At 36.5% G+C, this 17,952-nt stretch overlaps 1 protein-coding gene across 21 annotated transcripts in view; it reads right to left on the bottom strand.

Annotated features, from left to right (window-relative positions):
• Positions 1-609: 609 nt before the first annotated feature.
• Positions 610-17,952, bottom strand: part of ADGRL2 (adhesion G protein-coupled receptor L2) — a 292,149-nt gene continuing 274,806 nt past the window's right edge. For 6 of the 21 annotated variants that reach the window (XM_089684368.1, XM_089684373.1, XM_089684372.1 and 3 more), the window contains 6 exons: positions 15,778-15,946; positions 8,995-9,123; positions 8,517-8,613; positions 6,355-6,483; positions 5,605-5,622; positions 610-2,807 (listed from right to left, as the gene is read on the bottom strand). In XM_089684368.1, coding sequence (XP_089540494.1) covers positions 2,053-2,807; positions 5,605-5,622; positions 6,355-6,483; positions 8,517-8,613; positions 8,995-9,123; positions 15,778-15,946 — 1,297 coding nt within the window. In that variant the 3' untranslated portion in view covers positions 610-2,052. Of the gene's footprint in view, positions 2,808-3,601; positions 3,641-5,570; positions 5,623-6,058; positions 6,141-6,354; positions 6,484-8,516; positions 8,614-8,994; positions 9,124-15,777; positions 15,947-17,952 lie in introns of all 21 variants that reach the window. The other 15 variants (XM_089684371.1, XM_089684374.1, XM_089684387.1 and 12 more) reach the window with 7 other exon arrangements.

Here is a 17,952-nt window from a genome sequence, read left to right as displayed (position 1 = left end):
AATTTTCTTCAATATGGGCACTAAAGTCTGAAAGACAGTAAAATAGCCCTTTGTGTAGAAAGTTTAGAGATCCCTGCTCTTCGGGATGGCTTCGGTTTCTTCCCCACTAGGCACACATGGTCACTAGGCTGCTCTTCTGATTTGGACTACTAACCTCTCTTCCACTCATCTTCATTGCAGAGGGAGGCTCTCTTTTAATTTGTAGCTTACAGAAGGTACATGTGAAAACTGAAGAAATTGTTTGAGACATCAGTTCAGTGCACAGAATGTTACAAGGAAAACTGAATTCTGGCAAGGTCAACTAGTATTTGCTGGGTCTGAAAAAAGAAAACTAATTAGGTCACCACAATCAAGAATTGGTAATTTGCAATATATTACACATTAGTTTTGGGGTTTAGATATCCTTAAATCTTGACAAATTGCACTGGATAAATCAAAAACAAATTGCTCTCAATACAATATATGCAACCTAGCAAAAGAAAAGTAAAATACAGGCAAAACAATGCAGAGCTATAATCTGATATACATTCAACAATTCCACCAAACTTCCAGAAGAAATTCTCTACACAGTTATCCACAAATGCACAATTAATGGATAAAACACTTCAATTATAAAAGTAAAGAGGTTTTATTGTCAAGTATGGTCATTTATCACTATCCCTACAGCAAGTCAGTAAAGGGCTCTCAGATCAGACTGTCTTAACCCTACAAACCATAGAAACAGCAGTAACATTTTTGAAAAAAAAATTCACATTTATTTACTGTCAAACAGGTGTTAATCTTTACATTGAATATTAGTGATGGGCTTTTTATTAACAGCTGAGGTTTAAAAATAAAAAAAAATAAAATAAAAAATGAAATTTTCACTGAAAATGTACACATTGCTTTAATTATAAAATAAATTAATGGCTAAACATAGGCAGAAAGGTCTTGGAGTAATAATTTGGACTGTTATTAAAAAATATATATATATTTATATGTAGGTCAGGCACTACTTGTTTCAGGGTTAGTGCCAATGATCCCTGTTCAACAATATGCCAGATTTCACCAAACTTGTGCAATTAATGACAATATTGGCTCCTGAATATATAAGAAAATTCTTTTTTTTTTTTCCTCATTTAAACTTAATTTGGCATTAAATAAAAATTAAAAATCAAAAAGTGATTGAAATCCAACTTTCCGTAAAAAATAATGCCTGGATAATGAACAGGATACGTCTCATTTTTTTTACCACAAAGAACAAGCGTGTAGAAAAAGAGAAGAAAAAAAAAAAGCTTTGTGCAGTTGATAATTTTCACAATATTTTCTGTCAATCTTTCAAAATTATTTAAATCAACAGTTATAGTTCAAGTTGGACACAAATGTATTTCACCCTAGCAATAGAACAAAATATAATTTATTTTGCCATTTTCATGATAACAGTTCATTGTACAGTTGAGGAAACATATGAAATAAGGCCAGTGGCTTGATTGCTAGTGGTTAGACATGTTTGTTTAATCTTTGCCTTAATGGATAGAATCTGCAGTGACCTGCAAAGCAGGGAAAGAAAATACAAATAAAATAAAATTAAAAAAAAAAATGACCAAAAAATCCTGCAGACTATTCAGAAACAGCATGGTACAGTAAAACTATCCCACAGGATTTCGGAGCCTACATCTTGTATATAATACAATGCAGGCCTCACAAATTGGCAGCCGTATTTACAAACTAGGTTCCAGAGCTGCTGAACAAAATGGCCGATTTGCTACTTTTATCTCCCCCAAAGTCTGGTCAGAAGCAGCAGCAGCAGATATTTTAAATACCATGTTGGTACCAGTTTGCTTTGTAACAAATATTTTAAGTATACTCTGTGTATATACAAAGTTTTTTTTTTTCCCCCATTTTCGATTTATAAAAAAAATTCACAGAACTGAAAAAGTCCATAGCTCTCCTACACAATGGAGAGCAGCGTGAGTCTTACTAGGCTGCCGATCACAAATAAGGTGGCCTCAGTTGAACAAAATTGAGTCTTTTAATACCTGCATGAGCCATTTGTACTCCTAAAAATTTATATTAAAGACTTGTGACTAGTTGCATTTGTCCTTCCCTGACATCTCCTTCGGGGACGCAACCTTCCTTGTTTATGGGTATAATGTAGCCATCGCTATTGCCCCTGCTTATCTGGTAGTACATCTGTAGATGGTGTCCAGCTCCGAGATTTGGCATGCTTTTATAATAAACGTCCTCGTTCTCACTCTTCCTTGAGGGCGATAAATCCTCTTCTATGTCAGGGCTACTCTCTGGGTATGGAGAGTCCCGTAGATTGGGCATACTAGTGTAGAGGGAGTCTCTGTTTGGGGATTGAAGATTGTCTTCAGCCTCGGCGGTCAACTGTGACACATAACTGTCTGTTCCTTCGGTCTTCACTTTCTTCTGTGGGTGGTACAGAAGAGAGTGAGTCCGCTGTGGAATTAGCGGTGCCTCCAGCTCTTTGTGGTGGAGTTCCAGCCCCGGGTTGTCGCCGTGCATTAAGGAGGAAGCATCTGCAACGATCGCATCATCTTCACTACTGCTTCCCCCAATGACAGTTTTGATGGGCAGGGAACGCTCCAGGTTGTGGTTCTTGCTACTACACCGCAGGTTGTTGTGCACTAGCTCTGAAATTATCATTTTTTCAAATGCTGTGTCATTCAGACTTAGTCCACAGTCTACAACTTGTACTCCATCACTGTAGTCCCCATTCCGTAGAGAGTAGCTGTTGTTAAAGTTACCATTTAGCGGTAGAGTATCCATGGCACTTGAATCCCTGGCATTGTTCAGTGAATGTCCTGGAAATGAACAGACAGGAACAGTTTAGAAGGCATTTTGTTAACCTGGCTATGTCTTTAGTACATTAAAAGTATTAATGTAGTCTAGGACAAAGTATTCAATATCACAGCTGCTATGTAACAATTTAGAAATTTTAGGTAACAATTTGGAAATTTTAAGTAACAATTTAGAAATTTTAGGTAACAATTTAGAAATTTTATGTGACAATTTAGAAATTTTATGTAACAATTTAGAAGGTGCTGAAACAATTTTGAAAACAGCAAAATATATGTAAAGGAACCTGTAAAAAACGTAAAATGCTCCTTTCTCTGACATTCCCATCTGTAATTAATTGCACACCTTGCAGGGGAATAATTTGGGAACCATACCAGAACAAGTCAAGTTATCAAGTTTTTGTTGTGTTCACTCCATGCTCTTGCATATCTAATGCAAAAACTTTGGTTGATTTTTTAAATTTATTTATTTTTTTAAATAATCGATTTGTCCTAAACGACACCAGAAAAAGAATACATACAAAAAAAATTGAATATGTATACATCAAATTATAAGCAGATGTACAACCAAAATCAACAAACTGGCAAGCAACTAGTTAAACAATGTTTCTAACGATTCCTTTTTTTTTTTTCTGGGGTGTGGAAACAAACTTAAAAAAGGACAGAATGGAAAATGGACAAATACAAAGACGTTATGGAGAACATAGATAGCCACCTTTCACACTAGAGGCAAAATGTCCCACAAGCATCATCCACAACATGATAGAGCAAGGTGGAATGACTCACTGTGTACCACTCACATTATGGCTGTCTGCTCAGTCTATCTGGGCTAAGTGTAGCTGATATATAAAAGAAAGTAAAATGATTTATTGCACAAGATGGATTACTAGGATTCTCAGCAACTTATTCAGAGCAAGGGTTCAGCAAATGAGATTACTAGCAATAACAGCCTTTGTTTCTGGTTAATGTAATATAGATTGCTCATATTCTATGCGCCAGCAGCAGCCCCAGGCTTTTAAAGAGTCAAGACTTTGCCAGCAGCCCTGCAGTCTGCATCGGTCACAGTGATAGTGCGGAATGAACCCACATGGGGCAATTAGTGAGTTAAAGCCCAGGGTGAGCATCGGGCACCGAGGTCAAAATGCAGAAATGCCAGGAATTTCTGTAAGCATGGTTCACAGAAATTAACCAAATAAATATTGGATGTAGAATGGGGAGATGTCTCTGACATGCTGTCTCACGTACGAAATCGGGGTGGGGGAGAGGGGGAGAGAAAAAAAAAAGTCTACTGCATGTGAGATGGTGTCCTGATGGAAACATGCTCATGTAGACAAAAATGATGTATGAAACACTTATTTTTTTTCTAAATACAAGAAAAAAGAAAGCAAAATACAAAAAAAGAAAAAATGAAAAAAATGTTTTTAAATCGAGATGAATATCATTTGATTAACAGACATATGAGGAAAAAAAATGTGAATAAAATAAAGAAAAATATTGATATATTTAGCTTTACAAACAGCCTGTACAATATGACGTTACTGCATTGTATGCAAGACTTGGAGGAAAATGGGACAATGGGTGGGTGTGGCTGCTGTTGGGAATCATGCTTAAGGCTGCAGCCTATTAAGAGCCAATAAATCGACAATACAAATTAGTTCCTGTGAAGAGCACAGATGCAAGGTTCGTAAGGTCTAATGATCCAGGAATTTATTTATTAAAACTATGAAAGTAACGGGACTGTGTAAATTACCCATTACTCATGACTAGTTAAGGATGCTAAGGAAATTCTTCAAAATCAAACATATGATGGCAAAAAAATGTGCTAACTTAAAAACTAGAGGAGTAAAAAAAAACTGTTACGTTTTAGTCTATTTTTGCCAACTTGGTTTTTAAAACCATAACCATATAATTATACCTATAATATTAATACTGAATAGTTCAACAATATAACAAACTATATACTTCCCTACAATTCCCTGGAATTTTATATACACCTTTGTACTAAGGATCAACTTGTATTTTGGATTTATTGGCCAATGTTTATTTTCTTTTCTTAATTTTGACAGTTTTTTTTAGGTATCTATGACATGAGGTATATTAGAGAATATTTCAACAAAAAAAAAAAAAAAACACAAATTGATAAATAAAGTGAAATATCACTCTGCGCCGTGCAGATTTCAAGGTGTGCAAAATCAATGACTAAAATCCATGTGTGTTGCTAAACAGGCTTTTTAGGTGTACAAATACTTATCAAACTATGATATATCTAATAATTACTGAATGATCACCTGAACAAAGTTTTGAAGAGATAGAATTAACTAAAAAAAAAATACTTATTTTTTCCCCCTTTTTGAAATAAATGTGGGAAAATTGTTTTCTCTGATATACTTGCATAAAAGCACAGCAGAATTTTTTTTTTTTTTATCATTTTTTCTGCTTCTGATCAGGTAATTCACTTGAAGACTTTTCTTAGCCTGTAGCAAGATTACTGTGGGAATGTAGAAATGATAAGCAAATAAAACATTTCTGCTTGACAGCACTCTTTTAAAACAGCAAATTATTTCAGCATTGCAAATATATTACCAACTGAGATTGCAGTATATCCATTGCTGTTATCCAAATGTAGACAAAAAAGTCCAGATTCAATTTGAAATTAATATTACTATGTCTTTGAATACAGATTGTGAACCACTTGCCCGCTGAGTTATTTCATGATTGATAGTTATGTTTTAAATGTGCCTGTTTAAAAACCATGCTGAAAAAATTTACATTTGATAGGCAAAGTTAAGTTTTACTCCCATACTTGTCTCTCTGTAGTTCGCTAGAGGAAAGCATAAGTAAAGAAAAAAAAGAAAAAAAGAAAAAAAAAACAAAACAAAACAAAAAAACAAGAGAACAGATAGGACAGACTGACGTTAAAATAGAATTAAGTGTTATGAAATTTACAGTAGCAGAACATTGAATAAAGAATATCTCAATGTCTTATATACTTAAATAAGCAACAAACATATAACATTAACACAACTTTGAACGCACAAATTTAGTTTTAGGTTTAAAAAAAAACAAACAAAAAGTCTGTCTAATGATACAATAGACAATATGGTTTATCAACCAGCTTAAAGCTGCACTATACTATAATTCATGCCGGTATGCTGCTGTTTTTTTTTTTTTTTTTTTTTTTTTGGTCACTTGCTAGCAAATAACCTAATCCTGATCCGCCAAGCAATCACCGTGCTTAGTATGATAGAGAGTTGTACCTCTACGGGATAAATATCTTGAGGATGGACTCTTGGACCTTGTGATGTCAGTCCTGAAATAGTATATTAAGATTTATCCCACCTGTGTTGAAAACATGGATAATGATAGGTAAATACTAGTAACATCGCTATATTATAGTGCAGTTTTAAGAGGCCGGCATAGGGAGTGCTGCATGTCTGTTAATATGTAGGACAGAAAAAAAAAAAAAAAAAAAAAGAAGAACTGCATATCCATAGGTTTTATGTTTAAGAATGTGGTGAGTGACAGAGAACAAATGAATTAAGTAGAAGCACACCTGGTGGGTTAAACACAGGAGCAGTAGGGGTATTACATACAACAGTTTCGGCGAGCAGTGTGTTATAAGGGTTGTTAGTGCCATGGGGTCGAAGAAGAGGGTTTGTTAGTAGGTAATTGCCAGTCATTCCTAAGATAAAGAAAACAAAAAATAAATTAATCAGTTCTTGTGGTACTGGCTCAGCACCCTCAATATCCCCTCCCCCCCCAAAAAAAAATAGTCTTCTGTAGGTTTGTGATTTTTGACCAGCCCTTCACTAGTTAAACGTATTTCCAATTAGGGACTATAGTTTAAGCAGCTAAATTCTGGGAGAATTTAAATGTGGTAAAGTTTTTTTTTCCTTCTTATAATTCACAGGTGCTTTTTAAAATCCTTAAAGTAAACATCATCTAAGAGTGACATTTAATAATTTACACAAAATTACTGTCAGACAAGAATGGTAATTAAAAGCACAGAAAATGACGTAATGTTTCAAAATGCATCTGCTTGAAAAAAAGAGAAAAAAAAAAAAACCTTAAAACCTTTTTTCTCGTGATGAGGGAATTTAATGCTTAATGAATATTTTAACAGTGGGACAATCCCTAATGGAAACATCTGTGTTAATAAAAAGAATGACAAAAATACAACGGAGGAAAAGAAACTAAAACAAACGAGACTACAGCAAGACACATCCTGCCGTAAAAAAAAAAAAAAAAAGAGAAAAGGAAAAGCTATGCATAGCTTATGCAAAAGAAGGCATGCTGCAGAAGGAAGGTATCCCAAGCATACACTTAAACACAGTCCAAAAATGAACAAAACAAAACGCAGCAACGTTTTGTACAAGAACAATATATTCAATCAAAATGTATTCAGTTGGGATTGATAATAGTAAAATATATGATATAACAACAAAACTTAAATTTAAGTCTTTATAAACAGAATATATGAGAAAGTGGTGAAAAAAAATACAATTTACTTTTTATTGGGTGATAATTTTTTTTTTTTTTTTCTGTTTGTTGTTTTAACATCTTTAGTAAGTGTTGCAAGGCATTCTAGAGAAATTAAGACACCAAAATGCTTCAGTTTCAGAAACATAATTTACTGGTTACATTTGTTTTAGTACCAGAAAATACATATGTTCCCACCACCCGGGTGTTATTTCAAGCCCCCAAATTAATTGCCCAAAAATGCCCCCAAATTAATTGCCCAAAAATGTCCCCATCCCCCTAACTTGGAGGAGCTGAAAATATTAGAAAATTATACACTGCCAATTTGCTAACACAGAAATTGCCCAAATAAATTTAGAAAACGTTGGGATAGGTCGCTTGCTACCCATGTTCTAGCTCTGACTTCACTTATTTTGAATAGATTATCTTAAAGAGGGGGTGACTGACTGGCGTGTTCTATACTAGAGGGTACCAGCCTCCTGGGTACTCATGCTGACTGGTTGGTTACAATATTGTCTATGGCTGTAAAAATATTTGTACGATTTATAAGGCATGGCATGTTTGAATGTCTTTTTTTTTTTTTCTTTAAGTGTTTAGTTCATGTATAAGTCCCATATGGGTATAATCATTTTAACAATAATTCAGTAGAGACATATTGGATTTTTCCTGTATAAAAATGATATAATATGTCATTTGGATAATTGTATTTCTGAAAAGTTTGTAATTATATTGCTAAATGATTGTAACTGTGAAGTGAGATTGGATTGTATGGTTGTTGGTTTTGTAAAAAAAAAATGTTAAAATGATTTGGATTAAAAAAAAAAATGTTTTAGTACACAAGGAAGCACCAAAATTGCAAAACTGTAAAAAACAGCAAAACATAAAAAAAAAGCTAATCATCTATAGTTAAATTTGGAAACAAAATAGTTCAAGGGAAAATTTTGTAAAATTTAAGTATAAAAACAAATTCTAGGCCAACTAGTTTGATACTTTATATTAAACAGCAGCATGGAGGGGGGAAAAAATCCAAAATTTCCTAGGTTTTAGTCAAAAATGTACAGTCCATTTTTCTGATAGTTTCCTGCCTGGCTTTTGCCAGTTACTTAGTATCAATCAAGGTTAATTTAGCTCTGATAAAAAATATTAATATGCGTCTGTATGACCACAGATCCAAATGTTTAACATGTGCACTAAAAGAAATTAAAAAATAAATAAAAAAGACTGGTGGGTAATTACCTTGATTAAGGGTAGACGTACTGTTTATGTCACCTGAGATAAAAGATGATTCTGATTGCTTCCTCACTGTGTCATTCCACATTCTTCTAATTCGACTCTGTGAGCACACAAAAAAAAAACCTAAAATTAGTTCTTGAATTTTTGGCCAGCATGAATGGCAGTTTTAGCATACTGTGCAATTAGCTGAAAGTATCTATCATATTCCAATTAGAGTAGTTGTAGTTAAATTTTGGGGCATGCTAATTGATTACTGTTGAATATGTTTAAGAGGTAGAAAAAAAAAATAAAAATAACAGAGATGCAGGAAATATTTAAAACCGTATCACTTTGGTGAAAAAAAAAAAAAAAAAGACAGCAAAACATGCATTTGCCATCTAGATCACTGTAATGAGAAGACAATTAGTGTATCTCAACTGTGAGTCTCTAAAGGGAAGCTATAAATAAGGTTAATTAAAAATGCTGTCGACTTCTTTGTCACCTGGGTGCCGGAAGAGTATCGAGCGCTGGTTCTTGCCGTCGATGCTTTAACCACACTGTGGGGGCTTTCGGTTGGAAGACCTCCGCAGCAGTAGGTGTGCCTGAAACACTTGCTGTACTCTTTGCGCACCTGTAAAAAGAAAAGGCTTTTTGAACGAGGTAGGAGGGAAAAAAAAAAAATACAAAAACGGTCTTTTAATCTAGCACAATTTAATGGGTTTGTTTACCAGACCATTGATTTACTGTAGTGGAGTCAACAAAAGTAGCAGCTGACATTCTTCGAGAACTTAATTAGCATCTGTCTTGAACAGCGGCTCTCCAGGGTCATAATGAAACATAAAAGTTTCTTTCATTAACTAAACTTTCGACTCAACTGCAATTCAAAGATTTACAGAAATGACATTTTCAGCTGAAATGACCACAAGACAAATCACATGCGGTAACACAAATGTGATTGTAAAAGCTGTCCAGGATTCTAAGACACCCCAAATAAAAAAAAAAAAAAAGAAATTAGTTCTAGCACATAAAATTAAAGCAAAGTTATAAAGTTGTAAGGCAACCGGTTGCATGAAACGGAATATAGTTTTGAGACACCAAAATGTCAAAAGACGTGCTATATAAAAACAATGCTTGTGGTTCTTCTGTCTTAAACGTGTCTGAAAGAGAAGCATTTGAAAAGGCCACAGAAATCAAATTCTTCTGTTGTTTATAGGAACTTGACTAGTATGGAAAATGCTTTTTGTTATGACAATTTTTATACTTAAGGCCCCAGTAAATTTAAAATACAACGGAGGCCAGACAATAGACTTAAATATTTACATATTTTTTACAAATAGAATGTAAGCTTTAAAACAAACCCCTGCTGACCTTTGTAGCTGCAGGAACTGTGGAGCAATGAATTCTCAAAGTTTACAATAAATGTAGTGAATTTGTTTAAAGCAGAAATAAACTCTTTAAATCAATGTTAAAGCAGTAGTAAAGTCCAACAATAACCGCTGTCAGCATTTCTATCTACCCCCGGTCTTCTTGCTCTCTGGATGTTGGAATGGTCAGGCTGCGATGACTTGCGCACGGAAGTCAGGGTCAAGGCACAGCTCTCTCAATGGACAGCATACTCCAGTGTGAACATGCACCGGTGATCTAACCAGCCGCTACAAATGTGATACATCCCGTGAGTCTTCATAGCATTTTTTTTCCTTTCATCTCAGTTTTTCCAGTTCAGCACCCCCTCCTGCTTGCTGCCTGAGCTAAGGGCAGACAGTTCTAGGAAGTAAATGCTACAGGAATTATCTACCCTTACTCAAGATGGCTGCAGCTAGAAATGCTAGGAGGTGTTTTTCAAAGCAATTTCTTAACAAAATACAGCATGGAGACAGGGATGAATGGATTAGTTTGCTTTGAATATAACAAATGAATTAGAGTTTTTGGCTTGTGGTGGCCAGATACAGTTTAGTTCCATTTTAAGTCAGGTCTCAACACTCTACTATCCCCTTCTTTTCGTGTTTATATTAGAGTCCCTGCTGAGAGGGGGGGAGCAGAGTTGCTGAGAGTGCATTTACTAGTACACAATTGATGATGAATTGCTTCATAGTGCCTGCAGGTACAGAGGTCAGCAAGCGTTTGTTTTAAAGCTCAATGACTGTCCATTAACAAAATGCAAATATATATTTGTACTATAAAATAAAACATTTGGTTAAAAATACTCTGATTTTGGACGTGAACACACTTATTTTGGGTCATGTTACTGCTCACACCAAGAAACCACCAGCCTTGCAAGCATGCAGGTATAGCATGTGTGAAATAGAGCTGAAATTGACATACCCCTTCCTAGCACCACTATCGATAACCCTTAAGCTACATTCACATGGGTGGACAAGGATACATAGTATGCTTCATTTGGGGGGCCAAATGCTGCATCTGGATGCAAGCTTCAGACAGTTTGTGTGTTGCCAGAAACTCCATAGAAAGGCAATCCCTGGACACACACTGTGCTCCTAGAGTCGGTTGGATGGTGTAACCACTCAGATGAGCTGTTTCACACAAAGAGCAACAGTACCGGCCATTGACCTGTAAAGTGTACAAATCTGACAGCTGCTGCTGTTCACACACTGTGTGTGCATGCAACGTTTAGATCCACCAACAAGAATATAGCGATCCTCTGTGTGAATGTAGATTCTTTCAGCTTCTCTGTTCTACTGGAACTGGAAGTAGACATTTGAAATGCATCACCCCCTTCTAACATGCTGCTCCTACCTTCAGACAGCACAGCTCTCTAAGAGGACCATTACATCTTAAGGAACAAGACACAAGTCTACTGATCTACAGATTCCTGCCCAATAAGTTTACCACCCATTATTTTTGGCGTAATTCCCCTCTTATCATGAGAAGTGGCCAAACAGCATGGCCCCTTTTCCTCCAGATATGGATCCCAACCTTTCCAGGCTCCCATGGGCAATGGCTCTGATAATCATGTCACCATGGCTCTTGCAACTAGCTGGTCCATCCCGCAGTATTAGTGATGTAGCCAGATACCATGAGATATGGTCTCTCCTAATGTTGCGTGATCATACGACATCCATTCCTATATTAAACATGCTGAAGGAAAGGAAAGCCCAACACAGTTTCAAGGAATATTTAAGGAGTAGTGCAGGGGAGCCTGTGTAACATGGACCTTCAGGGAAGAAAAATGCCCAGGTCTCCACCCTGGGTTCTATTACTCTTATCCTCAACACGCTACTGCTGCATGCCCAGGATACAAGGGCCATAATGGCAGACATATGGGCGTTTTTTACGATGATTTGTAATTACTCTGGGCAGCAATGAAATGGTCGATTAACAACAGCAGAAAAAGGATCCTGGTGTAGCTTACAGAATAGGGGTCCCTTTGTATTATTTCACCGGAGGGTCAAAAGGCTTGGCCTATTTTGAAAGAATACCTCTACTTTATTAAGAAACCAGGATATTTTTCTTGTTAAATGAGGATATAAGTTACTGAATACAACAGGCACTTTTACTTTTTTTTTTGTTTTAGCAATGATGCTCTCACACATCATGTTTATGCCCTCTGATTCATAACACCATATTCTTACTGAAAGCCTTCACATTGTGGCAGCAGCCAAACACACAGGTGCAAATATTTAACCTAATTCATTAAAGCTGAAAGTTCAGGAAGATAAAGTGCACAAAGCATACTAGTGGTTACAATTATCAAAAAAAACCTGATATAGGAACTAGAAGCCAGCAAGTTCTGTCAATCTAAACAGTGAACATGTTTACAGGAGGAGAGAACGGAGTGGGTGGGGTAGTGTCCTATCAAAGTGCTTCATCTACTGGTCAACAGGCTATAGAATCACCTTACACCAAGCCATACTCCTCAACTAAGGCTGCAATCTAGAACTGGGCCACACTGTCATAGGGGCATCTGGATCACAAGAGTGGCCGAACAGAATTTTACCATTTTTACTACCTTTTTCATAGGTAAAACAGTTGACACAAATATTGGAATTTAGCTTCACAAGGCAAAGGAAGGTCATAAAAAATAAGCCTGAAATTCACATCCCTTCCTCCCTTACCTACCCTTCTCTAATACACAAACCCCCACCCCATTGACTGTATTCTTACATACCATCACACCCATATTGCTTCTGATATCAATAAAGCCCTGTTCTCCATCAATATCTCTGACCCACCCCCAGGGCATTTTATCGTCTTTCCCGATAAAATAACTGTAACTACATGGGACTATGGGAAAAATACAAAATTACATAACGCAGTCTGTCATTAGCAATAACACAGTTGTTTTGGCTAAGTCCCACTGTAAGTAGAATCCACTTTGCCATCGTAAGTATCCCTACCCTGCCAATAGATTGGTTATATTACTACTTTCTGTAATAGGTTGATAACACTGTTCCTTGTGCAGCATTTTCACCTTGTACTCATAGATTTCTTAAATTGATTGTCCCAACCCCTGTAACAAACTTTTGCTGGACAGCTTGGCCTGTTAAAGAAAGGTGAAAAAAGATCCACTGGCAGGATCCGAAAGGATTCCGAAAAACAAAGATTGCTGTGTTAATGTTAGTGACAGATTGCATCATAGATGTCATTTTTTATTTTACCTGTAATTCCACTTAAAATTCCTCAGAATTCACAGGTTGCACTGCCTGCTATGAGACTTCAAATACTGTCTACATGCACAAGCTACCGGTGCCATTTCTCAAGTCACCGTAGCCTTTACGCTATCAATAAAGGAATTGTGGGACACTCCAAATGATATTATTAAAAAGAAAAGCTTTCTCTTTTCTCTCTTACAGAATTTGAGGTAGAAACATAATGGATATTAACTGCTTCTAAAACATCATGGAACTAGGACAATACCAATCAAAAAGGTATTTTGTCCAAATAACCCCCATTGCCGGGACCAGCTCCCAACATACCTATATTGCTATAAATGTACATTATCTGTCTGTAGTGCACATCCCTCTGTCATTACTGGTAAATTACAGCTTGCTCGGAGCGGATAGAGACTCAACGCTATCATCTTGTCAAGTCAGAAACATAATAGTTTTCACTTTCACAATTCTATTTCACTGTTCAATCTGATGACGGGCTAGTAATAATGGAATAAAAAAAAAAAAAAAAAAAGGAGGAGGCCAGATAAAATATGCAGACAAGGACAGTGTGATATGTGAAACTTTTACACTGCAAAAGACATCTTCTGTTGAATACAAGAAAATCTCCGGAAAGCCTAGACTGTTAACATTGGTTGCCAGAGTAACATTAAGACCTAAGAATACAGAGTTCCAAAGAGGTCATGATTTATGTATGTGATCTATTTTCAAGGTATATACAGCGGTGTAACTATAGGATTTGCAGCAGTTTCTATCATAATGGGGAAATAGGAGAAGACAAATCTCCTTCAACCTTTCTCAGACCCGCTATACCATTTAGAGTAAACCCGTAGGAAGCCTAAGTAATTTAAACCCAGATTGAGATTAAAAAAAATACCATAAACAGAGGTTAGCAACAGTGAAAACACATGTTCAAATGGTTTGTAGACCTAGAAATATCCAACTATTTAGATGCAAAGATTTATGACTAAAGGTGTATGCAAACTTCAACCTTCCATGTAAAACCTCAAGATTGGCTGAGCATTGGTATGAATGAAGACCTTGCATCTTTTGTGATTTTTTTTTTTAATTACTATGGGAACATCAATTAATTAAATTTAGGGGGTTAAATAGTTTCAACAGTTTTAATACAAATTAGTTTATCCTTCTATTATTTAAATACTAACGGAGCTTAGCTGGATTACATCATAGGAAGTGGGGGATTCATTGAGAGCGGAAAGTGAGGACGGTCCCATGGCTTGTGGGAAGCAAGTAGACACATGGCTACGTGGAAAGGGAAGAAAGACAGATACCCATGTGCAGGGAGAGGGAAGGAACAGTCCTCATGTAAGTGCTATAAACAAGAGGAGTTTGTTTAAACCATCAACCTCGATGCATCATCCACTTCAATGAAGAAGCCACTGATTTAAAGGCTAACCCCACCTTTTGCACCATGTTACACTTGTATTCACAGAGATCTGCCAATGAATGAACTAGAAGTCCTGTCTGCCACTGTGGCAGATGGGCTAATCGTTGTCAATGGAACAGGAGTGCAGTGATCACCACACTCATAGCCTGTTGACACTCCAGCTCTCCAATTGAAATAGAAAGATGGTTTCTGTGCATAGGATGACAGAGCTCAATCCCTGCATTCTCAGAATACCTCAAAGCATGGTGCCCTTGGGGGCTTTTAAGACAATCCACTAGTTACATTCTGTATAATTTAATTCAAAATATACACAAAAAAAGTATAATATAATAAAAAAAAGTCTTAAAAACATGAAAAATTGTGCATAGACTGTATACACATAGTAATGCATATGCAAAAATCACTGCACAATGAGTTCATAAACACAAAAGGGGACTGAGCAACAACCTAGCTCTCAATGTGGTTCATGAATCTCAGTTCACTTCATCAGGAGATACTTTGGCCGACTGAATATACATCATATAATAAAAACAAGGGTAATCAGAAACTACATCCATCAGTCACTGGGTACAATTGGAAACTGGAAATCTGGCCTGGGAGCCAAGAGGGCAGAGAACCACACATCGAGGACACACAGTGGGGGTGGCAGGCTGAGACTGGCATGAGTCTCATAGGTCTGTTATCTAACACAAGGTTCGCATGCATCTACCAATGGTCAAAAAAAAAAAAACTTTAAAAATTTAAAAAAAGGCAGCACGAAAGTGCACCATGCTTGCTTGAGGTACTCTCCAACTGAAAGTCCATACCTCAGTATGGACAGAGAGCTGAAGGAAGAGCCTACAGGAGTGCTGATCGTGGGTGCAATTCTCTGCAGGCTCCTTTCGGGAAAGAAAAAAAAAAAAAAAAACACGATTTTCCTGCGCATATATATGTACATGTATTATTTTTTGTTACCCTATTTTGGTAAGTTTGTCCTCATAAAGACTTAATGTTGAAATTAAGTTAAAACTTTTTCTACAGCCCCACATCCCAGTCCATTCTACTGGAGGATAAGGCTGCCCAATACACAAAGGACCAAAAGGAAGTTAACAATGTTAAAAGGAAAGCTTTACTTTTTTTTTTTTTTAAATAATCACGATGAACAGAAAGTTCTAAATGGTTTCATTAATTCACTAGTACAGTTTTTGTGTGTCAAGGTTACATACAAAGCTCAGTTGCCATGTGTACAGATTATTCAACCCAAACTTACTTTCTTCTGAAGGGCACAGTGGAATATGAAGATAAACATTCCTTGGAAGGCGTTGAACACTGTGAAGAGGTACGTCATTACAATAGTCTCCTCATTGATGTACAACAGACCAAAAGACCACGTCAGCCCCAGGAGACACAGGAGTGCAAACGCCCCAAGAACCCAGGACCTAAAAACAGATAGGACTACGTCAGTGGTCATGAACATAACACTTACATTTAGACACCGAACAGAGGCGATTGTGATTATGGCTTCCAATCAGGCTTTGGCATTGTACGAGTCTGTTCATAAAGTCAATTAAAGACAATACAGGCTACTTTCTCAATGACGTGAGCGTCATCCTTGAAAGAATATACTGTTCCAAGCGGACGTCGGATCAAACAGGAAAATATGTATCAATATACACGACTAAGCTGCATTTGCTGTCATTGTTAGCAAGTTCATAGAGCACAAAAGAACCAATACAGACAGTTTGATCAATGCCAAATAGCTTGCATATATGGAGTGAACGTTTTATGGTAAATCCATTGTTTTTAAAATAGAAAATCAAGTAAGGAGAAACTTAAAGGAGAAGATATGGTATCATTAAACACTGATTTATGTTAAAAAAATGCTACTTATAACATTCAATACTATACCTATTAATTTGCTTTTTATTGGACATTTTTTGTATTTGTCTGCATTATTCTAAAGGCAGTTTCAACACGCACACACACACACTACTCATCAAACCACAGGCGACCTCAGCTACTAAACTGAATTAAAATTAAATAACTAGCAACCAATAACATTTTTTTCAGTGTGAAACCTGCACTGGAAAAATGGTTGCCGAATAATCACTAACACAATCTAACACGATGCAATAAGAAGCCGCAAATGCATAGTTGGTCTTGAAGATATACAGTTTAAGTCAAATTTATAGCGCTTTGTCCATACTTTCTTTATGTTGTCCAGGACTTAAAAAAAAGAAAAAAAGAAGTATGGTATAAAAAACTGCATATCAGTAATTTTAACCTTGGCCTCTGAGAAAAAAAAATAGAATGTTTACGGTGCTCAATATTTCAAGCTTACACACACAGAACTGGACAAGTCAGAAGAATGATTCCACTCCCACACTGTTCTATTCTGAGGGCTCTATAGTATTTGACTTAAGGTGAGATGAATTGGAAAAAAAACACATCAAGGGTGCACCCTAAATTAAGAATTAAAAATGTATCTGTAAAATAAAGATTTGCAATAAAACTTGACCCACATTGATATATTTTCCTTTTGAATTCAGTAACAGTTTTTACATTCCAACTGAGTTCCAAATAAGTGATGTGAGATAACTGGTCTCACTATTTTCCTGATACAGCATCTCAACCCAAACACCCCCCCCCTCCAAATAAGCAAAAGCAACCCAACCCTTCACTATACACAAGTAGACCAGAAGGCCTCACACACTGGATGTTTTTTTCTGCTGCTTTTAGGTGTGTCTGGCTTTTTTTCCCCCTGCCTCTAAACGCCCATACATGTTAAGGCTTGTACACATGGGCTGAATATCGCCCGATCAAAGGAACCGGGATGATATTCGGCCTGTGTGTAGTGCAGCTAATCTGACAGAAGCCGGTCTAACGACTGGATTTTATCAAATGGACATGCTGGAAGCCAATGGAAGTGAGCACTAATCAGCATGGTCTGGGTGGGGGTCAGCCCCCCTGTCAGAGCACAATAGCTCAGGGGGGGAAATTACTGCATTGCTTAGTTAGTACAGGAATCTCACAGTTTTTCTTCATTCAGCCCTCTGAGTTGAACTAAAAAAAAAACAAACAAACAAAAAAAACTCCCCGTGTGTACCCCGCATTAGCCTATGTACCATGCACACACAGGTTTTTAGAGGAGTTTAGAGGCAGAGGTATTTAGTGGCAGAAAAAACCCCCACTGCTGGCACATCCAGGACCAGCAGCATTTTCTCAGATAAAAAAAAAACACTTGACTCCTGTAAATGTGTCTAAACATGCCTAAGTGCTAATCGTGTTTAGTGCTTGGTCTTTTTTTTTTTTTTCCCATTTCAAAATTTTTTGCATTTTTTTTCCCATGACCATAAAAAATGATTGTTCTGGCCAATGAAATGAATTAATGCCCAAGCGCTTGATGCACATGAACGCACCTAAATGTGTTACAAGCATTTACAGG

This window comes from Staurois parvus, unplaced genomic scaffold, assembly GCF_062004578.1.
Source record: "Staurois parvus isolate SC_StPar_1 unplaced genomic scaffold, SC_StPar_1.0 ptg000347l, whole genome shotgun sequence".
Lineage (NCBI taxonomy): Eukaryota > Metazoa > Chordata > Amphibia > Anura > Ranidae > Staurois > Staurois parvus.
The sequence above is the reverse complement of the archived record's forward strand: the minus strand, read 5'-3'. Positions and strand labels throughout refer to the sequence as shown.